The 24,551-nt window shown below is 46.4% G+C and overlaps 1 protein-coding gene and 1 long non-coding RNA gene across 5 annotated transcripts in view; one reads left to right on the top strand and one right to left on the bottom strand.

Moving 5' to 3' along the window:
* LOC147420901 (uncharacterized) overlaps nt 1-19,735 on the bottom strand; it is a 40,243-nt gene extending 20,508 nt beyond the window's left edge. For all 4 annotated transcript variants that reach the window (XR_015187022.1, XR_015187023.1, XR_015187021.1 and 1 more), the window contains exon 1: nt 19,598-19,735. This is a non-coding gene — a long non-coding RNA (uncharacterized LOC147420901). The remainder of the gene's footprint in view (nt 1-19,597) is intronic.
* Nucleotides 7,071-11,441, top strand: LOC147420902 (uncharacterized). The gene is made up of 2 exons (XM_086504337.1): nt 7,071-9,576; nt 9,683-11,441. Exon 2 carries the CDS (start codon nt 10,301-10,303, stop codon nt 10,844-10,846), a length of 546 nt encoding a protein of 181 aa, XP_086360463.1. The 5' UTR covers nt 7,071-9,576; nt 9,683-10,300; the 3' UTR covers nt 10,847-11,441.
* Nucleotides 19,736-24,551: the final 4,816 nt, after the last annotated feature.

Raw genomic sequence — 24,551 nt, 5'->3', positions numbered from 1 at the left:
GAGGCCGCTTCCATTGCTTGTTCAGAGAGGGTTTTGGACCACTCTCAAGAGTCATGGGATACGAAGACCAAAGATGTATGGGTTTGTTCTTACTCGAGCTGCGCAGACACAGAGATAGCCTGATGAATGGCGAGGCTAGCCAGTCTCAAAGGCGGATCACAGACTTCTTCAGAGCAGACACGGGACAGCCGCAAGAGCCATTCCCACAGCAGAGCTCCCCCCGTCTCACACCAGAGGCACACTGATTGACCGAGCGATTATTGAACTGGGGAAATCCAGGCGCCCGGGACTGCGAAGAACTACACAGCATCGACGGAGGCTACGACAGAAAATTCGGAGCACGCTGGCCAAGCATGCACAACGCCCAATCAGACTACTAACCATGGAGGAAATTGATGAGATTCGCCAACGACCGATGCTAGATTTCTTGTGATTCAGCTATCCCAACAAGCCGCCCATTTTTTGCTTGGTTATTGCTTGGCTCACATCGACCTACTTAGGACCCCATAGTATATATCTTTGTTTTGTACTGTTGTTAGGTTATTTTGTTACTCTGACTTGGTATCAGATCCACCACTTTGTAACTTTCAGGTCTCATAGGTCATTATGGCCTTTTGAAGACGTTAATATAACATTTCATTTCTCTCTCTCTCTCTACGCAAAAGAGGTGGGCTGGTTTCCATTTCATTAACATGTAAATATTACATCATCACAGCCATTGGCCCATATACAAGATCAATCTGAAGTAAAAAAACCCCTGAAGATATACAATGCGCCCTATCTAAGGGGATAAACTCCAGAGACAGAGATGACATATGTACATCAAAGCATCAAAGAAGGTTGTTGTAAGTGGTGGGGGAAACCAAGTTTGTAGGCTCCAATACCGAGAAGACATTGTCTGATAGAAAATAATCTCCTCAACCACAACCATCAAACAGGCTCTGAAACAGTATCACCAACTCTGCGTCTGGTCTGTAGCTTGGAGATGAGTAAAGAAAAACCACATATCCTGCACAAATGCTGAATCATCTCCAGCATCCAAATACAAACCTGTCATTGTCATAGCACTGCATATCTGCCATGGCTAACCTACTGATGAAGCTGATCTCATATACAATCTCCCAAGTCCATCCTCCTGTCAAAAGCTTGTTTGAAGGAAACTGATCGTCTCTGCAATGCTCTATCGTGGAAACACCATCACAACAACAAGCTATTACATCAAGAGCACCTTCACTGAGTCAGAGGCCGTGCCACAAATTTTGCATCAAGAGCACCTTCGTCCACCTTGCAAAGAAAAACAATGTCCCTCCTCTGACCTGAAGATCAACAAGGAGAACCCTCTACCGCTGTCGACTCCATCAAATATCACAAGTTATACTTCATTCAGCTTTGTGCTAAAACTTCACCCAGATCAACATGTTGTGCACAAACAACACTTAAGACTTAAAACTTATTTGCTTTCACCCATTTAATTTGTCGCCCACTTTACCTGTACTTTCAAGACACAACAAAGGGGAGAGGGATACAGGCTGCTAGATTGCACCTGTATAAGTAGACCTACACCAGATTGGCCCCTAACTTGGGCGCCCCTTTCGGTATTTCTTTATTGTTCAATAGAGGGAATAAACGATGTGGTTCCCTACAAGCTGCCCCGCACAAACTTGGCTGAATTTCAACTGTTTCGACCCGATTTAGGTAGCATAACTGTACTAGGACCCTTCACAGTCAGTATTCCCACGCATTGAGTGACTTTCTCGACGCATACGGGCACTTTGCAAGACCTGGCAAGGATCTCCAGCACGCTGAATTCTCTGTTTTCAGCCCTGAAAATGCGCCAGTTCACCTGTACAGCGGTCCCCTCACGTCCCCGAACCTCCTGGGGGTATTAGGGACCGTTTAGGGCCAAAACCCTAAACCTGCAAAAATACACAGCAGGCTGTAATTTACTGTTTCAGGCCCCGTTTCGCGTGCCGGTCACATCCCTAGCAAGTCCTCGAGCTCCCGCACCTGTAGGGCTACTTGCCCTTTGAATCGGACGAGATTTTTGGCGTGAAACCTCTCCGAATTCACTTGTACCTGCGGGGGGATTAGCCGCTAGCTAATCTAGTACCTGTGCAAGAGGCTCTTGCCTCGGCAATCGCGCATGAACCCACACAACTGTACATTGGTCAATTGAAAAGCCCACTAGAGGGGCATAACATACTGCCATAGGGGGGAGAGAGGGCAATGCGTAGCGTGCAGGGCATCACTCCTGGCACCGCACTGTGCATAAGAGGGAAAGCAAGCACTCCATAGCTCTTAACCTGTGACCAAATCTGAAAATGAGGCTCTCCCTCCTTCAAATTCAGCGCCACTTCTTGTTGCATGAGGAAAGTGCACCAGAAGGTGCCACTTGGCACATTTACAAGCATTTTCCCGTTTTGGGGTTGCCGCCTAAAAGTCTCCCAACCGGTTGCCCAATTGACTTCACGGCAGAGTAAGAAAATGTTCCCCTTGTCATTCCGGAGGTAATGACGCCAACACATTTTCAAGTCCCAAAATAGCAGCTCCCTAAATTTTAGGAGATGCTGCCATTGTATCTTTCTAGGTCATCCGGCCCTCTTTGTACACTGCGGCCACATCCAGAACTGAAATGTAGCCTCTGTAGCAAAGGATTCCCTTTGGCTAGTCAATGACCCCACTTTGGCTAACCGTAGTCTTTGTCCAACCTTAGTGCTCTCTTGCCCTCAGGCCTGGACTCCCTCTGGACAGTTCCACACTAGCTATGCGATGCAGGCAGTTAGATTTCCCGAGGGGTGTTTCCAAAAAGTGAAAGTAAATAAATAATAAGAAAGAAATCAACAAAAAGGATAGATAGTAGTCACACGCTGGTGACATACCCCCCTCTTGAAATCTAAAACGTCCTCGTTTGCATCTATGTCGTACATGCTCCTAGTCAACACTGATGTATTCAACACCTGTCGACACCTGTACGACACATACATGCTCATTGTCAACCCTGGTGTATTCAACACCTCGTCGACACATGTATTGCCTGCGTATGAACCTGTAGCGCGGATAATGTGTCGTGCTCTCTACAGTGTGGGTGTCACTCAGTGCAATGTGCGAGACAATCTCACTCAACAAATAGAAACTCTCTCAAACAGAATGAAACACAGAAACAATGGATAACAACAGAGACACAGCAGTAGACCAAAACATATGGACTCGACTAGCTTAAAAGACCATGTACAGACTCTGGCGTGGCAGCACTCTCAGCTCCAGCCCAGGACTCACAGGTACAAAATGGGGTGTCGAGGCTCAGAAGTGCTCTGTGTAAGACTCTCTGCTCTCTAGCACGATGCTGGACCAAAGGTGAAGAAGATAATCCGATGACCAACCGCTACCACTCCTATGTACCACCATAAAGAGCCACCAACGGCTCGTACATGTCAGCCATGTGGTGACCTGGCCACGAGGTCCACTAGACCACAGTCGGTACCCTACCACGTGTCACTCCTAGGCCAGAGGGTCCGTCCAGTGTGAACCAGCCTGGACCAATTGTACTAACTGTGTCCTGTGAAAGTGAAACTGTAGCCCGGCTACAGGTTGCCCGCCACAAGACCGCTCACCGTCTCGGTGAGGAATACTGAAAAAACTATGAAGGAAAACCACTAGGTACTGCATCCGTACATCTTTCTGAAGCAGGTGTTAGGCCCATGACCTTACAGACTTCAAAAGTGGAGTTAAAAACACTGCACTGCTTGCAATCGCCTTAAGCCTCTAACTAGGCAGGAACCCAGTATGTATGATTGTAAAGCCTGGGCCATGCTTGTAGTTGCAGATGACCCTTGCCACTCTTTTTGCAACAACACTCTTCTCGAAAAGAGGGATGACCATAAACCCGAGTAACACCGCAAATAGGGTTAAGCTCCATGATGATGACAGAATGAAAGCTGAACTTGAGAGGGCTAGATAGGGTTTAGGGGGAGTGAGGGGTGGGTAGTGGTGAGAGGGGAAGTGAGGGGGTATGGGTGAGGGGAACTGGGTAGGGGCGAGAGGGATAGGTTGCTAGATAGGGGCGAGAGGGAATGAGGGGGTGGGTAGGGGCGAGAGGGGGAGGGTAGGGGCGAGTGGGGTGGGTAGGGGGAGGGTAGGGGCGAGAGGGAAGGTGGGGGTGGGTAGGGGCGAGAGGGGTGAGGGGGAGGGGGTAGGGGCGAGAGGGGGTGAGGGGGAGAGAGGGGGAGGGTAGGGGCGAGTGGAAGAGGGTATGGGCGAGAGGTAGAGAGGGGGAGGGTAGGGGCGAGAGGGGGAGGGAGAGGGTGGGTAGGGGCGAGTGGGAGAGGGTAGGTAGGGGCGAGAGGGGGAGGGTAGGGGCGAGAGGGGAAGGGAGAGGGAGGGTAGGGGCGAGAGGGGGAGGGTAGGGGCGAGTGGGAGAGAGTAGGGCGAGAGGTAGAGAGGGGGAGGGAGAGGGTGGGTAGGGGCGAGTGGGAGAGGGTAGGTAGGGGCGAGAGGGGGTGGGTAGGGGCGAGAGAGGGAGGGTAGGGGCGAGTGGGAGAGAGTAGGTAGGGGCGAGAGGGGGAGGGTAGGGGCGAGAGGGGGAGGGAGAGGGTGGGTAGGGGCGAGTGGGAGAGGGTAGGTAGGGGCGAGAGGGGGAGGGTAGGGGTGAGTGGGAGAGAGTAGGTAGGGGCGAGAGGGGATGAGGGGGTGGGTAGGGGATGTGGGCATTCTGATTGTTTATAGGATTGAGGGGATAGGGGTAGATAGGTGCAAATAAAGAGCACACAGCTATCATGAGCGAGACAGCCATCATGATCTTGGAATTCATCTTGCAGGACTGGCTCTGTAAAGGGTTGTTGCTAGACACAGAGAAGAGCTTTGTTCTGGTCGGAGAAGCAGACACCAAAGGGATTGATGTTTGAGGGGGGGTGAACTCCTGTAGAGGAGATTTCTTACTGCTTCTATGCTGCTTCATAGGCTCAGGTGGCACATTAGATTTAGCTACTGTGGAATCATTTGAAGAGGGTGTTTTTTCAGGCAAAGAGTGAATAGAGACTCCATAACAAGGCATAGATTTGGTAGCCTCCAACCACTCCAGTAGATCTTCGTCTGCCCCTTCAGGTGTAGTAGGCTGTTCCTGTGCAGGGTTGGTTTCCATTGACAAAGAAACTTGTTGCACCACAGGATCCATACCACCTTCTAAGAGAATGGGTTGCATCGAGGATCCAGAATCATGTATCCACATTGCGTCATTTCCCCAATCATAAAGTGCTTTAGTGTGTCGCAGCCATGGTCTTCCAATGAGCAAAGGAAATCCGCCCTCAACCTGGGGAAGACGAACCACAACAAAATCCAAGTTAAAAGTAAAGTCTTGTACCTGCAGAGGCACATTGTCCACTATGCCCACTGGGTAGACTGTTCGTTGATCGGCCAATGTAACTGTGAAGGGAGCAGGGCGAGTAGGCTGTAGACCTAGAGCTAACATAGTGAACTCGGGCATCAGGTTGATGCCAGATCCACCATCCACTATCACTCCTGAGAATTGCCGACCCAAAACGGACACTGTGAGGCGAGGGCTTTTATAAATCAGTGAGTGGAGCAGCGGGGTTGGATATCATATAGGACTCTGATGGTCGCACAAGGACGTGCCCGCCACTAGGACCGGCTCCAGGGTAAAGTGACTGAATAACTGCAAGGGTGTCACTTCTAAACTTTGCATCTAGTTGCAGCATGTCATAGAGGGACACTTGTTGGAAAGTGTTTTTCAAGACTGTCTCTGTTGTAAGCTTCTTTTTTTCTACTTGTTGTTCCTCTGTGCGGAGGCAGGAGGATTTACATTAGCTTTGGAGGAGCTTGAGCTCGAGGGTGAAGATGGGGATGAGGATGCAGATTGGGATGCTATTCATGACATCCAAGGTACCACTACATATTGGGAGGCTAGCCACTAGTGGCTCTTGCAGCTTGAGGCTTGAGCTCCTAGCTCATGAGTCATAGACTCATAACTCATTGGTTTTTGATATGCTCTCCTTTAGTTTCCATTTTCATTTTGTCCTCTTATCATTTTGCCATCTTTTTGTAGCGCTTTGGTTGGCCTTGTTACTATCTCAACCAAACTTGATGCATAGTTATTAGGCCTTTTGACATTTTACTCCAACTTGTTGTCTATTCAACTTTAAGTATTTGTTCTTCATAAGAAGGTGCTATGGTATTGTGTTCGGTGTCTCCGGAACTGTCTAATTACTACGTACGACTGCGACCGCGAACTCGTGCAAACATCATCTGTAAACACGCATAATATCATTCTGTTTGGACTACTAGAGTTTAGAAGTATAAATAACAATAAGTAACTTAAAATTAAATTATCATCCAAGATAATAAAAAGTGACTTAGAAATGCTCTAAGAATGCCCTAAAAAGGCTCTACAAGATACGCTAAAAATGCTCTAAAATCCTAACCGTCTCAGATGCCCACGACCATGTAATAATCCATGATTCTACCTTGTTCAATCAAAGGGTATACATCCTAACCAGACTGTTTGGACATGCACGTCCTCGTACAGCCTCACAAGGGTGTCAAAACAATCACCTAAGATATCCTAAGCCCAAGATGAAGGTGTAGCTTGTCCACATGCACAAAGAGCTAGATGTGCATGTGACATCCCCTCATTATAAAGGTGAGGTGCTAATACCGAGCTGCTTGGCTTCCTTGTAGTGGCGATCTCACTCAGCGGATATTAGAATGACATGCATTACACCTTTGCAACAGTTGGGAACGAAGATTACATTCTGTCGAAAGCACTTTCATCACATTCTAGAAGATGGCTTCATCATACGACCAAGGTATATGGATACCAACCTTTCACATAGATTGAGAAGTATCGCTGGCCAAATGCACACCTCAATCACACCAGCTAGAGATAGACGTTGGTAGGTATAGAGGTATACCCCTAGAGGAGCGGATATGTGATATATGAGACAAAGGAGTATTACTATGCGGCTGCCTAGCTTACATATGCAAGAGCCTGAGACAAAGGAGTATTACATATGCGGCTGCCTAGCTTACTATGAAATTTGAAGCCGATTTCAGTCTCTCTTTAGAGAGGGGTTTGGGCCACTATGGTGACCAGATATGTTTGGGGCTCTTTTTACTAGATATGCGCTTGCTTAAAGAGACACTCTTGAGGAGCAGCAAAAATCGATATGTAGAGGGCCAGTCCAAAGAACTCATGGATTTCTTCACCAACACCGCACAAGAGGCTTCTAAGCGTCAGCGTGATAAATCTCTTTGGCATAACTTATGCTCTCTACATCCCCTAGGCAGCCTTCTTGCATTGTCTCTAAGATGTAAAAGTCTCTTTTTCTTCCGGAACGAGGTATGACTCATCACCAAAGTTTGGAAAGTGTAATGAGTGTTTCACGTCATCCTTCCAATAGTGTTGCTAACTAGGTATGTAGTGAGGTGCCATGCTTAAAGCCATTCCCAAGAATCGCAAGAAAGAATGGCGATCCAAAGGGACCAAACTCCTCATAGACTCATGCAAGCTCTTACACCTCTCCCTCTGTAGATTTGCATCATGTTTGTTGCTTGGATTATGTGATAACAAGATCAAGTGGAAAAAGCATCAAAAATAAAAATTTGTGAGGCACGTGTCCCAAGTCTGGCCCTACCTATTAGAGGTTCTGTATCACCTCCAGATGCTTCTCTCCGGATTCCCGGGTATCACCACATTTGCACAGGCCCTTGGTTGTGGGTTGGCCGCCAATTGCACCTCCCAATATGGGATTCTGTTGCACTTTAGGCACTGCCACTGGGCTTTCTACCACTGCACGTCCACGTCGACTTCACGCTCATATGCACGTCGATTCCCCATTCACCGGCGTGGGTTTTTAGGGCCAGCGTGGATTTTGAGGTTCATGTCGACGTTCACTGACCCGGCCTCATTCCTATACTCACTGTTCATTCATTCCTTTGTAGATTCTTGCCATCTGGAGTTATTGAGCTTGCCAGCTTTCCCCATTTCTCTCATCTTCTTCTCTATCTCTCTTGTGTTTCTCACCTGGTTTGTCTCTTCCCTCTCTGCTTCCCTTGTGCATTCCGACATGATATCAGAGCATATCCCCTTGATTGCCTTGCCTTTTGGGAGCTTTCTGTCGCGAAAACCCTCTTCTGCTCTAGCGTTTTTTTTGCTGCTGTCCAGCGTTTTCTGCCGATTGTACCAATGCCCTCCCTCCCTCCCTCCCTCCCTCCCTCACCAAGCTTCAGGCGCATCTTCCCCTTGCTCTTCTCCTGATGATCGCCTAGCTTTTGGAGGGCCTTTGAAGCACTTTCATCGCAAAAACACATCCCTGTTCCAGCGTTTTTTTACTGCTGCCCTTGGCGTTTCCTGCACCTGCTCTCTCCTCTTCCCCTCCTAGATCAACCCCCCCCCCAAACAAAGGCCTTCCCCTTGCAGGATCACCCCCTTTTCTGGCCTCTTGCTGTACCTGCGTTTTCTGCCTCTATACCTGTGTTTTTGGGTGCACAACCTGCGTTTTCAGCAAGGCTTCCTCAGTAGTCGGCGGTCTTTCCCCCTCTTGATCGGCCCCGGTTTTTCCCTTCAGATACCTCTATCCTGGTGTTTTTCCCCACTTTTTGGTTGCTTTTTTTCTGCAGCAGAGGGCCAAAACAGCCCTCTTCCCTTGCTCCTCTCTACATCCTCTGCGACCTTTCCTTGGAAACAGAACCCTTGCTGTTTTTTTCCCCAAAACAGAGTGTTTTCAGCCTTCTTTGGTCTCTTCCGGTGTAGACAGCAGTGGATCTTTGCCGTTTCTTGCATCCTTGGTGGTCACACATTCTCTTGAGGTGTTTTTTTTCCGTTTGGCATCGATCCGGTTGCTTCTGGAGCGGTCTTCACATTCAGCTTTACCTTCCTCTACGCAGATTTATAATGGATCATGTACCAATCCTGTGTTTTACAGCCTTGGCGGATCTTGGTTCCGGACATCCTCCCTTCCCTTCCCCCGTGAAGCATCGCGGTTCTCCATTCACCGTCTGGACGCATGTGGTGTCGACTCGGACGCACGACTTGTGGACGTGGCTTTCAGACTTGCGGCTTGCCATTTACCCCACTGCTCTATCGTCGTTTACTACCACTTCCGGAGTTCCATCATCCTACCTTAGACCTGACAATTTCTCTTGTACATTGGCGGCTTCTGCTCTTACTCCTACACATGGCTCACCTTCTCAAAATTGAGAAACAAGAAGTGAGAGTGTGCAAGAAAGTGACCAAAGAGAAGATCAAGGAGTTAAAAGCCCTTGATGCAATACGTCAAGCCAAAATGAAAAGACAGGCCAAACCAAAGCACAAAGCAATTGACCCGAATGATTTTGCTTTTGTCTTTCTACTCCTACACCTTCACCTTCAACCGGTGGTGGAGGTAGTGGTACGGTGGTGCAAGTACCGTTTTGGCCGGCATTTTCTACGCCCACCACTTCACCCCCTCTTTCAACACACCGTCAATGCACTCTAGATGCAGCTTGGGATCCAAAGAAGGAGGATGTGGATTCCGTTGTTGCCCGGTTCTTCTATCATGATCACATCGCCTTTAATAAGGCTCGGTAAGTCTTCAATTCATTCTCTCAATTCTAACGCCTTCGAGTACTTCAAGGGCCAAGGCTCAAGTATTATATCGATCATTGCGTATGTGTTATGTCCTACGGCTAGGTCGGAGTACTTCAAGCTCATGTGCAAGAGGATTGGGGAGTATGGGCCAAACTACATGCCACCCTCTTCAGAAGCCATCCGCACTACTCTACTCGACAGAGAGAAGGCCGTTGTGGAGATGGCAACCCTTTACCATGAGGAGACAATGGGCCAAGTACGGAGTGTCCCTCATTGCAGATGGATGGAGTGGCACTAGGAGGAGATCCATTCATGGGAAGGTGGCATATTGCAAGCGGCAAATGTATTTTTCTCACTCACATGATGCTACAGAGACCAGAAAATCAGCCGATGTCCTAGTGGGGGAGTGAGCCTCCGCCATCGAGACCATCGGCCCCGAGCTTATAGTGAACCTAGTCACTGATGGAGAGGCATCAAGCAAGGCAGCCGGAGCTATTTTGCAGGGTCTCTATCCTCACATCACAGTGTCTTTTTGTTTTGCCCGTTGCCTCAATAACCTCTTGAAGGATATTGGGCGTTTGCCTTGGATAGAGCCATTCATTGCAAGTGCAACCAAAATTGTCGATTTTATCGACGAGCATAACCTCCTTCGCGCCGAGTTCCTCAAGCAATCGGGGGCTCAAAGTGCTCTTGAAATATTGTCAGACCTTCAACTTCCTCATGATTCGTTGCTTGTGCAAATGTCAAAGTGCAGTGCGGCAACTCCTTATCAGTGAGGAGTATACATCCTCATCCTATGCAGGAACTGCCTCAAGGATCATATGTGCAGAGAAGTCAGAGAATCTTGAGTTTTGGGCCGAGCTCAAGAAGCTTGACGCTATAGTGAAACCAGTGGTTCAATTGCTGAGAGTGGTGGACGGTATGCAACCTTGCATTGGCAAGGTTTATGAGGTCATGGATCACACACTGAAGGCGCTCAACATGCTTGAGAAGGATGAAGATAAGGCAGGCCAGCCCCGTGCCCTTTGCGAGACAAGGTGGAACCAATATAGTTCAGATCTACATGGAGCGGCCTTCATGTTGGATCCAGAGTTTCAGGATTATGGACAGGAGTCAGACACGGAGGTGAGCAGTCAGTGGAACAAAATGTTGAACAAATTGGTTCCAGATGCTAATTTACGGCGCACCATGAAAAATCAGCTAGATGCTTACAGAGACATGCGAGGGTCATTTGGGCTTGCTGATGCCCAAGTTGATCGCAAGTAGATGACTTCAGTCTTATGATGGTCTAACTACGGTTCAGATGGTCCCGAACTTCAGCAACCGGCTATGCACATTCTTAGTCAATTGGTTAGCTTCTCTTGCTTGGAGCAATTGTGGAGTGTTTACAGCCACATTGCATCCAAGAGGAGAAACCGACTTGAAGTGGAAAGAGCTAATGATCTTGTCTTTGTTAGCACAAATTTGCGCATGCTCAACAAGAATGCGGCCAAAGTGACAGATCCTTTTACGCAGTGGGAGATGGAGGCAGAAGCAGAGATACATGCGGAGGCAGGAGGATTTACATTAGCTTTGGAGGAGCTTGAGCTCGAGGGTGAAGATGGGGATGAGGATGCAGATTGGGATGCTATTCATGACATCCAAGGTACCACTACATATTGGGAGGCTAGCCACTAGTGGCTCATTGGTTTTTGATATGCTCTCCTTTAGTTTCCATTTTCATTTTGTCCTCTTATCATTTTGCCATCTTTTTGTAGCGCTTTGGTTGGCCTTGTTACTATCTCAACCAAACTTGATGCATAGTTATTAGTCCTTTTGACATTTTACTCCAACTTGTTGTCTATTCAACTTTAAGTATTTGTTCTTCATAAGAAGGTGCTATGGTATTGTGTTCGGTGTCTCCGGAACTGTCTAATTACTACGTACGACTGCGACCGCGAACTCGTGCAAACATCATCTGTAAACACGCATAATATCATTCTGTTTGGACTACTAGATTTTAGAAGTATAAATAACAATAAGTAACTTAAAATTAAATTATCATCCAAGATAATAAATAAGTGACTTAGAAATGCTCTAAGAATGCCCTAAAAAGGCTCTACAAGATACGCTAAAAATGCTCTAAAATCCTAACCGTCTCATATGCCCACGACCATGTAATAATCCATGATTCTACCTTGTTCAATCAAAGGGTATACATCCTAACCAGACTGTTTGGACATGCACGTCCTCGTACAGCCTCACAAGGGTGTCAAAACAATCACCTAAGATATCCTAAGCCCAAGATGAAGGTGTAGCTTGTCCACATGCACAAAGAGCTAGATGTGCATGTGACATCCCCTCATTATAAAGGTGAGGTGCTAATACCGAGCTGCTTGGCTTCCTTGTAGTGGCGATCTCACTCAGCGGATATTAGAATGACATGCATTACACCTTTGCAACAGTTGGGAACGAAGATTACATTCTGTCGAAAGCACTTTCATCACATTCTAGAAGATGGCTTCATCATACGACCAAGGTATATGGATACCAACCTTTCACATAGATTGAGAAGTATCGCTGGCCAAATGCACACCTCAATCACACCAGCTAGAGATAGACGTTGGTAGGTATAGAGGTATACCCCTAGAGGAGCGGATATGTGATATTTGTGAGCAAGAGCCTGAGACGAAGGAGTATTACATATGCGGCTGCCTAGCTTACTATGAAATTTGAAGCCGATTTCAATCTCTCTTTAGAGAGGGGTTTGGGCCACTATGGTGACCAGATATGTTTGGGGCTCTTTTTACTAGATATGCGCTTGCTTAAAGAGACACTCTTGAGGAGCAGGCAAAATCGATATGTAGAGGGCCAATCCAAAGAACCTCATGGATTTCTTCACCAACACCGCACAAGAGGCTTCTAAGCGTCAGCGTGATAAATCTCTTTGGCATGGTGTACTACTTGATAACTGAGTAGCTCAACTTTGTCATGTGCGACGCCCAAGGCCTCGTAGATATGTGCATAGGAAGCAACACATGCAGAGGAGGATGCATGATATCATTGCTCAAGATCAAGCGAGACCTCCTAGACACTTCACTATGGAAGAGATTGATGCTATGCTACAACGACCTATGCAGGAGTTCATGAAAATTCATTTTTTGTATCCTCCCCATTTTGTACTCCTCATATTCCCTATTTCTATTACTATTAATTACCATCACTAAGGTTGCATCCTCGTTACCCATCAGCCTTCAATACCCTCTCTGATGAGTAGTTTTCATTAGGATCTAGGACTTTTGAGTTTTTCCTGGTTATGTTAAAATTCCAGATGATTGTATGATGTATCACACCTGTTATGGTTGTAACTTTTGGTCTCATAGGTCATTTTGAGTCTATTTACAAACGTTAATTTAAAAATTCTCTCTCTCTCTCTCTCTCTCTCTCTCTCTCACAACAAACACTCGCTTGTACATACATAAGCCCACACAAACACGTAAATCAGCCATTCGGGACACTCGCTTGTACATAAACAAGCACGCACAAACCCGTAGATCAGCCAACTATACCGATTGGCTACGTGAGCGTGCGCGTGTGTGTGTGTGTGAGAGTGTGGTGTGAGCGTGAAATTGCTGCTCTGTCGCGACCTGCTCCTGTGCGCTGCGGCACTTGTTGTGCCTGCACCAGTGGGGGTGTGTGAGTGTGTGTGCGTGTGTACCCTCGCTGTCACGTGTGTGTGTGTGTGTGTGTGTGTGTGAGAGAGAGAGAGAGAGAGAGAGAGAGCGAATCTGCTTCTGCACGTGATTCTCCAGCACTGTGGCAGGACTACCCTGCGCACGTCCGTGCTGGGGTGAGTGTTTCTGCTCCTACGCGTGAGTCTGCAGTTGCGTCTTGCGCTCCTTTCCACAGCAGTTCCCCTCTGCGCAACAAACAGCACCGGCCTGTCGCGTTCAGTCTGCTGCTGCTACTGCTTTGATTCAGAGCGTGCGTGTGGCCCTGACAGTGTATGCGTGTGGGTGTGTGCGTGTTGCCCTGGCTCTCTGTGCGACTCTGCACATCTGTACGTTGACAACCTGCAGTCAACAGTTTTTTGCGAAGACAGTTTGTACAAAGAATAGCCTGCGTGCAGTTATTTGGTGTGCTTCCCTATAGTGGTACGACTGGCTGCAGTAGCATAATTAGGCATCCTACAGCTGCTTACGGAGTACAGTTTTTCTGGCATATTTATTTTGCAGATGTATGCGTATTGTGGAAGATGTACATAACTCTGAGGATTTTGTACATAGCTAATTTACAAAATACAAAAAAAGTCTTTTGCTTTAATTTTTGGTTGTGCTCTGGTTGATGCATGTCAGAGTTCCCGTGTGTCTTCAAGCGTCGTAAAGCCATGGACAGTGTTTCAAAAAGTGTTTCAAAAATCAAAAGTTGTCTATATGAAGACTTCGAAGAGGCCCGTAAAGCCTGGAATGGTCAGACACCGGTCCTTGAGGTGCGAATTCCCGTACAAGATCTTATGGATCTAGTAGCGCAATATGCCATGAATGCAGTCATTTTGTTTTTCCCTAGCAAAATGCATGTTGCGCAGGATGTCGGACAGTGGGTTGATTTCCTTCTCAAACGCCAGGCTGTCCGAGGTGTTTATTTTGGTGCTCGGGGTTTCTATGAGGTACTACTGGCAGACATGGAGGCTAGAAACCTTCTGCTGGAGATGTCTCCCCTCTTTTTTGGCACGCAGATGACTCATGTTCTGCCTTGGGCACTGAGGAAGGACTATCAAAGTCTTATTCATCATAAATGTCCTGTGTGGGTGGAAAATGTTGATTTTCCTCGCACGTGGAGGCATTTCCTTCCTTTGTTGGCTGCTCAACTTGGCAAAGTGATTTGCCCTCCGAAATTGGATGCGAACAACAAAAGGTGTGGGTATATCCTCTTAGGAGAAAGGATGATGTCCTTTTGTGTTTTAAAAGTTTGTAACACTAGTGGAGAACTAGTTTGGCAAGCAGGTCAAGTGCTTGCATTCAAACAATGGTGGAGAGTATATCTCTAGGACCTTCCAAGAGTTTTGTGATTCTAAAGGCATAAAATGAGGATTGATTGCTCCATACAACCCTCTACAAAATGGAATTACTAAGAGGATGAACCATACTATTTAGGAGAGAGTACGAAGCATGATGTCTAATGCTAACTTGCCAAATGGATTTTGGAAAGAAGCAATGGCTACAACTATCCATCTAATGAATGGATCTCCAAATAAGGCAATCGATGACAAGGTGCTTAAAATGATGTGGTTAGGAAAGCAACCTTCATACAAACGTCTAAAAGAATTGCAAAGAATATTGCCATATTTCCAAGCAGTTTCGGGAAAAGTTGGCCTAAAAGTCAAAGAAATGCATATTTCTTGGCTATTGCATTCCGTGGGATACGGATAAGCAGACCCCGAATGGAATTATGGTGGATTCAGGGGATCCTTGGGTGGGCAAGCGCCCTTTTAAACTCAAATGGGGAAAATTTGCTAACTCTTGTTTTAGATGCTGTAAATTTGGTCACATGCAATCGGAATGTCCTAAACCTGTTTTACAGCCCCCTCTTTCGGCTATGCCTTCCTCTTCCCGTACCCCTGTAGGCAAATCTGTTGGAGAAGCTAAATCGAATGGAGTCCCTCCTATCAAGGTGACTTCTACTGCAGATAAAGGGAAGAACAAAAATCCGCCGTCTACGGAGGTTGGGAATGTAAATGCAGGGAAAGGCAAAACTGTTGCATCAAGTGATGTTGGTTCCTGGGTGGTACCTAAAAAGACAATGAAAGTTCGTACTCCACCTTCCTCTCGTAATTATATTCCTTTGGTTAACGCCAACAAGAATGTATCATTTAAGCAGCTTCCTTGCAATGACAATCGCACGTTGATTGACGCTTGGGAAAAAGCGATGCACTCTTACAAGGATGTACTTTTGGGTAAGGCTTCCACTTCTCAAGCGGTTTCTATGGATAAATTTCCTGCTTTGACTCAACGGACGGGTTCTGGTATGGATGTGGCGGATGGAGATGTCCCTATAGGCATCTCAACTTAATCCCTGTCTTTCTTGCCGTTGTACATATGGTTTTCAACGCATAGTCGCATTAAATGCATTTCATATAATGTGCGTGGGTTATGTAACCATGATAAATGGCGATTGACCTGGCACTATGTACATACATGTAAGGCAGATATCGTGGTTTTGCAAGAACACAACCAGCATGACTTTGTTGGTCAGTGCTCTTATTTCGTTGGATATTGGATTGCATATGCTGGTGTGCAAGATTACTCAGGTTTATTGATGTTGGTTCGGCATGAGCTCCAGCCAATTCTCTTGTTTAATGATCCGCATGGCCGTTGGATGGTGATTCAATGCTTGTTAAACGGTCAGGTGTATGAATTTGGAGGCATTTATGGATATACATCGTCTGGACAAAGGGCTCCTTTATGGCGAGAAATCTCTTCTCTCCCATGGACCTCGAGTGCATTCCTTTGCGGGGATTTTAATAATACGCCTGAGTTGGCTAATAGTACTACTGGCAATTCGCATATGTTATCTGCGGAAAAGCAAGAATGGGATAATCTTTTTGCTTCTACTCAGATGATTGAATTATGGCGGCATTTGCATCCAAATGCCTCTGGTTTTACTTTTCAGCATGTTGCCTGCTCTTCTTATCAAGCTCGGTTGGATAGATGGTATTTGCTTAATTTGCAACAATATGAGGAATTTGTGTGTGAGGTCAATATCGATTACACCTTGCAACTATCGGATCATTACCCTGTTTTGTTGGATGTGAGTTTTGGGCACACTCGTTGTGATCGTACTCTTCCTAGGAAACGCCTGCTTATGGTTAATAATGCTTATCTCACACATGAGGTTTTTCGTGACATGATTTCGGAGGTTATTCCCCCTCTACTTGCTCATATGCATCTTGATCTTGATGCTGCTTGGTGTCGTTTTTTCATGAGGGTGCAAAGTGTTATCGGTGACTATGGCAGGCACTTCATGCAATGTACTCGAGGGGATGTCAAAGATGCGAAGCATACTTGTCAACGTTTGCAAATGTTGGCTGATTTGCGGTCTCTATCTAATTCTGAGATGTCAGAGTTATGTGAAGCTTCTGTGTGTATTCAGCGTAATGACAAGCGAAAGCTTGCAAAATGGCAGACGCATGCCCGTCAACAAGCTTTCATGGATAAAGGTTGTGCTTCGAAGCAATTCTTTAAGCGTTTGCATCATTCGAGACTCTCACAGGCCATCAAGCGGGTTATGCTTTCTTCAAGTGTTTGGACTTCTTCAAAGCAAGAACTTGCAGATGCCATGGTTTTGCATTATCGACAGGTGTTTGCTGCTCCCTCTCAGGCATCTTTGGCTACTTGCCATACACGTCAATTGTTGCTTTCCTTTGTTGCCCCGATCATATCTCCGCAAGATGCATGTGGCCTTGAGGACCCCTTCACTGCTTCAGAATTGCATAGTGTGTTGCTTGCTTTGGGCCGTTGGCGCTCTCCTGGTTGGGATGGGCTTACTGTGGAATTTTTCCTCTCCTTCTGGGAGGCTCTTGAGCATCCACTGCTTTTCATGATAAATGCGGCGTGGGAGAAACAGGAATTGCCTCTATCTTGGAAAGAAGGTTTGCTTAAACTGCTGCCTAAGCAAGCGCTATGTGAGCGATTTTCTCATTGGCGCCCGATTACCTTGATGCCGGTGGTTTATAAGATACTGGCTACAATGCTGGTGCACCGCATTAAGGACCATCTTTTTGCAGGACTCCATCTGGCTCAATATGGTTTCATTCCGCGTCGCCAAATTATGGATAATCTGGCTAATGTTATGATTGGCATGGAGTATGCTAAGTACACTCAACAAGATGTGTTAGTTATGCAAGTTGACATTGAAAAGGCATTTGACACTGTGCAGTGGGATTTCATTGCTGCCACGATGAGATGCCTAGGGTTTGGTCCTAAATTTGCCAATGTGGTTTATTTTTTGTATGCATGTATCACATCTTCGAGGATCTTGGAAGGTGAATTAACTGAATCTTGGCCTCTTGGTTGTTCGGTTAGGCAGGGTTGCCCCCTTAGTGCTCTATTGTATGCTATTGCTACTCACCCGCTGTTGACTTATCTTGATCACTTGACCTCTACTGAGCGTCTTCATGGTCTGCGGTTACCTTCCGGCCGTACATTCGTTGGCCAGGCTTACGCTGATGATTCATTGTTTATGCCCCGTAATCAGCAGGCAGATGTCAAAGTGATTATGGAAGCCATGGAACTTTTTGGCGGTGCAGCTGGTCTTAGAGTCAACTTTTGTAAATCAAAGCTTTTGCCTCTCTATTCGTGTGATTGGTATGCTTTGTTATGGCCAGGGGAGATTGTGTCGTCAAATGTGATCACTAGGCATTTGGGTTATCCTATTGGATGGAATGTTTCTCATTCTCAGAAAATCAATTGGGTCATGCAACGTTTGAATGTCAAATTGCATTACTGGAAGTTGTCTACTTGGCCCTTGCATGTTCGTCTGCGAATTGTCCACAGTATTTTGTTAGCATATGCTCAATTCTTTTTGCCACTGATGCATTGGCCTCGTCGTTGTCTTGATTCTCTTATGTCGGACATTATGTCTCATTTGTGGCAGACTCATGCTCTGAAAAAAGGTTTACGCTTGATGTCGATGGAGAAGCTTTGCACTCCGAAACGTCTTGGTGGACTTAATATCTTGGATTTGCGTCGGCACGTTCTTGCGAGAAAAGCTATATTGTTGCCTACTCTTGTGCAACAAATTCAGCCTTGGACTCTGATGTTTGCATTCCTCGCTCAGCATGTTGTTACTTCTGCTTTTGGCCATTGGCAACCCTCTATATGGGAGGTGGTTTTTGGCAAGATGGAAGGGCACATTCCTAGATGTCCTCTTGCTTCCACTCTAGTATCTGCCTGGAAAGAGGTTACGATGCATTTATCATGGAATCCTCGGCAGGGAGGTGATTCGATTCGTTTGGAAAGTCTCCACTGGAGCCGGGCATTCTCTCTTACTTTGGTCGACCGCTCCCCTCATAAGGCTTACTTCCTCTCTGGCCGTGGCATTCGTGTGGTTGAGGATGTGGTAGATGAGGCTGGATACACTTTTGAGTTTCCCTTAGCTGCTCGCCATTTTGGATTGGGCATGCATTACCGTCACTTTTGGAGAGAGCTTCAGAGTATGCTGCTCGACTTTTTGTCTGTTTCGTCTTTGCCTGATGGTGACCGCATATTTGATTGGGCCCTTCGGGAAACGCCTTTTCGAAACATTTCTGCAGGTCGAATTTATGCCCTTCTTCTACCTCGACCATGGCTTCATGGACATTGTAATGCCCTTTGGCGCATGCACAAATCTGATCTCTGGTGGAGGCAGCGCCTATCTGCCTTGTGGAAAAGCCATTTGCCTTTGAAAGAACGCCTGTTCCTTTGGCGCTGTTTGCTTGGAGTGCTTCCGGTCGGTACTTTCCTTCAGGCGCGTCATATTTGTCCTTCTTCTTGCGTTCGTTGCTCGACAGCAGAAGAGGACATTTGTCACTTGCTGTGGGATTGCGGCGTTACTAGAGAATTCCTTCGTCGTGTGTCAGCCGGTATGCAGCTCTGTTTTCCTCGGGTTGTCTTCCACAAAAGGTTTTGGGCATTTGGCATTTTTTCACAGTCACTGCAGCGTTTTGCGGTCTTCTTTATCTGGGTCAGATACTGGGCTTACTGGACTTTGTGGAGTCAGCGTAATGCTTACATGTTCCATCGTACTCATGCAGACCCATTCCCTCTCTTCAAGCTTTCTCTTAGGCAATCGTTACGATTTGCTTTGGAAGTTGGTGATATCACCTCAGCTTTCCTATGAATGTTTTTAGCTACTCCATATACCTGAGTAGTTAGGTGTTTTTTCCCTTGTATATGACTTTTTCAGTGGGTTTTCCTAGCGTTGAGGTTTCCCACTGGTAAATTAATCAAATCGATTTACAAAAAAAAGTGTGTGAGAGAGAGAGAGGGGAGGGAGACTCACGCTTGTTGCGTGCTGCCTCCGGTTCGAAATAATCGAGAGTAGGAGGCCGATCATCATCGTTGTCCCCAGCGGACCAGGTTGCAGGCCCGTTGTCAGCTCTGTCGGCAGGTGAATTGCAGGTCGGCTGCAGCAGCAGCGGCGACGACGTTCTCTGAGTACCTGCAGGAGGCGGACATGGAGGAGGAGAGAGAGAGAGAGAGAGAGAGACGGGGGCGGGAGGGAGGTGGTCTAGTAGTCGTACAAGCATTTTTAAATCTTTTTTTAAATTTACATCAATAAAAGACATGGAGGCCTTCCCCTGAGGGACTTGTGGAGCCCATGTCCTTTTGGGCTCTCTCTCTCTCTCTCTCTCTCTCTCTCTCTCTCGCCTTGAGCAGATTGGGCGTGTACGCTTATCATGCTTGATGGAGAGGCGATATTGGAGCGTCTCTATAGAAGGAGGTCGCAGGGCAGATTGTAGCTACAACAAGACTGCACGACAACCTCGGAGGAACGGAAGGTGGTATGGGGATGCTTCTGAATTAGGTGTCATCTAGATGAGAGAGAGAGAGAGTTAGAGAGACAAAATAGAGAGAGAGAGAGAGAGAGAGAGAGAGAGAGAGAGAGAGAGAATAGAGACAGAGTTAGAGAGAGAGTGTGTATGTAAAGGAGAGAGAAAGAGAGAGGGGGAGGGGGGGAGAGAGAGAGTCTGTGTAAAGGGAGAGAGAAAGAGAAAAGAATGAGAGAGAGAGAGAGGATCCATGGGATTCAACGAGAGAGGGAGAGGGAGAGTGTGTGTAAAGAGAGAGAGAGAAAGAAGGAGAAGAGAGAGAATGTAAAGGGGTGGGAGGGGGGTCGGAGAGGAGAATTAGAGAGAGGGAGAGGGGAGAGAGAGAGAGAGAGAGAAAGAGAATGTAAAGGGAAGAGAGAGGAATACTATTTGACGCCTCGAAGCAGCAAAAAAGGGCAGGATAGACCGACCGTTAGGCCAATCTGGTATGCAAATGTGATCAATAATCCCTCAATTAAGTAGAAGCCCATGAAGAGTGAGCTAGGGTTGGTGTCTTAGGACACCACGAACCATCGAAGAGAACATGTTTTGACACATGGCACCAAGGTCCAAAACCCTAACTTGTCAAGATAGTTTGATTGTTGCGGAAAGCATGTGTGTATATCTAGATTCCAACCTCATACAAATATAGAAGTACATGTTGTGAATCGGTCACACCGATGCTATATTAGATAACCATATCTGGCATCTATTATTTGTACCTCATTCTTAAAGTGCAGGGTGTACAGATCTTAATTCTTATGTGAGTGACACTTTCATAACTTCTTCTTTTTTTAAGTGCTTACAAGTCAACTTTTTTATTCCACCAACACCGTGCATCAAGCCAAACACCTGGGACCATCCTTTGCCTTGAGATACCACCAAGGGCGCTCAGTGGGGGTTGAACCCACCACTTTGGTGATGCAAGTCTAACCCTCTTCCAACTAAGCTAGCTCCTGGGCTGACACTTTCATAACTCAACACTTCAATACTTCTTGTAACTTGCTCACCATTTCCCTTGCACGTCAACAAAGATTTGGAAAGGTTGTACGACCTTTAAAAATGGGCATATTGTGCAGTTCTTTTGTACAACCCTTGTAAATGGGTACTTCAGAAGATCTTTCAAGTTTCAGCTATTCATTTGGTCGGCTTTTCCATAGCAAGACCACATCATTTTCATGAATAAGGCTAGCCTACACTATCTATAAGTATATTATAATTATTCGCTCTGCCAATAGAGGGAATCTAATAAGATCTCTCTATTTTTCTCTCTATCAGTCTTACGTCGCCCTCCCTTTCTATCGGCTTCGCTGATAGCTCCTCCTACTTTCGCTGGCTTTTGCACACCGCGCAAAGCACACACACTACTCGTCCTTCTTTTGCTCATGAGGACGGCCAACTACCCTCACAAGATGGGCGGCCCACACTGTCCCATGTGCAAGCATAGGTGATACCTCCTGCTATACTTGCTACCCTACTCCGCCAAGGCGATGACTAATCGAAATGGAGTGAAGCGATGCAAAGAGACAGAGAGCATTTGGTCCTCTGTCTCCTGCAGTGTGTTGATTACACGCCTTCAATGTGCAAGCATAGGTGAATGGATTTGCAAAGACACCCTCACTTCGCATCCTTCATGAACCTGGCCTTGGAGGTGCAAGTATAGGCGCCCGTGTGTGCGAAAAGGAGAGAGAAAGAGAAGCCTTCAAGGTGCAACCATAGCTGGAAACTTTCCACGCGCAACAGAGAGACAGAAAGAGAAAACATCTTGTGCCGCCTGAGAGAGAGAGAGAGAGAGAGAGAGGTGAGGGGAGGCCTCCACATGGCATGTCCCCTCTCTCCATTTTCCTTCCGACTTCGAGGAAGCATCCAACTTGGATTCCTCTTAACGAGCCCCTTTCCAAAATGTAGAAGACATACTCCAGGTTCGACTTGAAGGCCATAAGAGTCTTCAACCAAATTTGAACTTCCTACTATTCAATACTCGACACATTTTCATGTACCCTCTCTCTCTCTCTCTCGTTCTACTTCTTCTCTCTCTTCTTCTTCTTCTCTTCTCTCTCTCTCTCTCTCTCTCACACACACACACACACACACACCCCAACCCCTCCCTTGCCAAATTTTGGCCCCTCTCTTGCCGGATCAATTCGGACATGATACATGTCCTAACGGAATCCTTAGCCCTTTTATTCTTAGTATAGATTTTTGGTAGATTTTTCTTGCCCTTCTGAGTTCGATTAGTGTTCCGGCAATTTAACCACTCTTAAACTGACACAAACCCCTTTACTCCTCCTCCCAAGATAAATTTTCAAATTTTGTGAGTTTTTCTCTATATTTAAATTTTCTCGTAATTTTAGACAGACTAGTATAACTTCCCATCTCTCTCTCTCTCTCTCTCTCTCTCTCTCTCTCTCGGGTAAAAGCCCCACCAAGCGGACGAGCCGAGAAGAAGAACACTTTCAAAATCAATGATGTCTTAATAAAATCATGAATAGGGATCTAGGTTATGTGGTTAGGCTAGCAGACATAGGTACATCTCATTCACGCAGACTAGGGTTTGTCCTTGCTGTCCAACAAATTTCTACCCTTGGGGTAGGGTGTGTCTCTCTTCCAATAGCCGATTTTCTTCAACGGGGATGCAAAAAAGTGTTGAAAAAGCTTGTGTGCTATGGCGGAAGCAAAACCGCCTTTCCCCAAAGGACTTTATCCTTGCATCTAGCTCGGGAGCCATTCAGCGCCAAATTTAACATATTATGCACAGAGATTCAGCATTTGAGATTTCTTTGTCCTTAATTTGGTACCTTTACCCTAGGCCTCATAGTTTGTATGTCTGCTTATCACCCTTGCTATCAGTGTTTGAGAGACATGCATCTCAATTTATCCTTATGCTAGTTAATTTTGAATGGTCGTGGTTAGGCCCAAAAGAGAGAAAAATCTATTTTATCTATAATATTGGGGGAAAGGGGGTGCCAACATGGCACCCCTTAGAAGAATGGAGGAGAGAAAGGGGAGAGAAAGGGAGGGTGGGAAGGAGAGAGAGAGAGAGAGAGAGAGAGAGAGAGATCACACAATGATTGGGGGGGGGGGGGGCGGGGGGAGACTGGGTTTTAATGCAGGAAATAAGATTATTAAAAAAAAAAGTTGCCAATAGGAGAGAGAGAGAGAGAGATAGAGAGAAAGTAGCATCCTTCTGCTACTTCACCTTCACCTGCTCGCCCCTCTTCACCCCTTGCTACCTGCTTGCCGTCGTTCACCCCTTGACCTGTTGGTTAAGCATCCCTCTCCCAATAGCCTCCACTTTTTCTGGTTGAGCACCTGTTCAAGTTCAGCCAAGCCTCCACTTTTGCTAAGCTCAAATCAAGCCTTCACTTACTATGGCTGCTCGCCCTTCTGCTCAGAGGAGAATTGTGCCTTGCTTCTCGAGTTCTTGCTGCTCAAGTTTAAATCAGCTACCGAGAAGAGTTTTGTCAAGTTCAATCGAGCCTCCACTTTTGCTCTGCTCCAATCACGCCTTCACTTGTTGTGAATACTTGCCCTTCTGCTGATGGGAGAACAGTGCCTTGCTTCCCGAGTTCTTGCCGCTTGAGTTTGAGGTTAGCTACCGAGAAGAGTTCTGTTAAGAAGAGTTTTTGTTGCTGGGGCTACTGCAACTGCTGCAAGTTTTGAAAGAGGCTCCTTTCCTCCTCTACATAATCCATTCCGCGTAGAGTTTAGTGCAATGTCACTTTCAAATTTGTATTTACATTTGTTAGTTTAAGTTTAGTTTACTTAAGCATTGAATTTATGTTTGTTTAGTTTACCTTAGCTGCTGGGGGGGGGGGGGGAGAGAGAGAGAGAGAGAGAGAGAGAGAGAGAGAGAGGTTGGAGACAGTACCTAGGATCTATAATGTCATACAAAATTGGATGTTAAAAAAATCACATTTTTTATTTTTGACCTCCAAAAATAATGTAATATGTGTTATAGTATATGTATCGTTCTGTACCTTAGCTGCTATGGGGGGGAGAGGGGGAGAGAGAGAGAGAGAGATCACACAGTATTGCCAATCATACTAGCGGGATTGGAGAAGGGGAGGGAGAGCAAGGGCGCAGCTGGGTTTTAATGTAGGATTTAAAAACAAAATTGAATTTTGAGGATAGCCTGTTTGCCAACGCGCCATACTTGCTCAGTGCGAGAGAGAGAGAGAGAGAGAGAGAGAGAGAGAGAGAGAATGGTAGTCAACCACAAGACTATATATATAACCGCCATCTCCATCCTTCACACTGACTACCATGCTCTCTCTCTCTCTCTCTCTCTCTCTCTCTCTCTCTTCGGTACATAGCAATAAATATTAAGAGAAAGAATGTTGATTAGAGATAGATGAAACTCATGCATATCAAATGATCGCCACTTGGACAAGAAATTTCCATTGTGGCATTTGCATGTCTACA

This window comes from Adiantum capillus-veneris, chromosome 28, assembly GCF_014529385.1.
Source record: "Adiantum capillus-veneris isolate H3 chromosome 28, ASM1452938v2, whole genome shotgun sequence".
Classification (NCBI taxonomy): Eukaryota; Viridiplantae; Streptophyta; class Polypodiopsida; order Polypodiales; family Pteridaceae; genus Adiantum; species Adiantum capillus-veneris.
Note: the sequence above shows the minus strand (reverse complement) of the source record. Positions and strands in the feature narration are given on the sequence as shown.

Excerpts from the sequence above, each read along its gene's own strand:
- LOC147420902 (XM_086504337.1), top strand. The coding sequence starts at position 10,301 with ATGATTCGTTGCTTGTGCAAATGTCAAAGTGCAGTGCGGCAACTCCTT.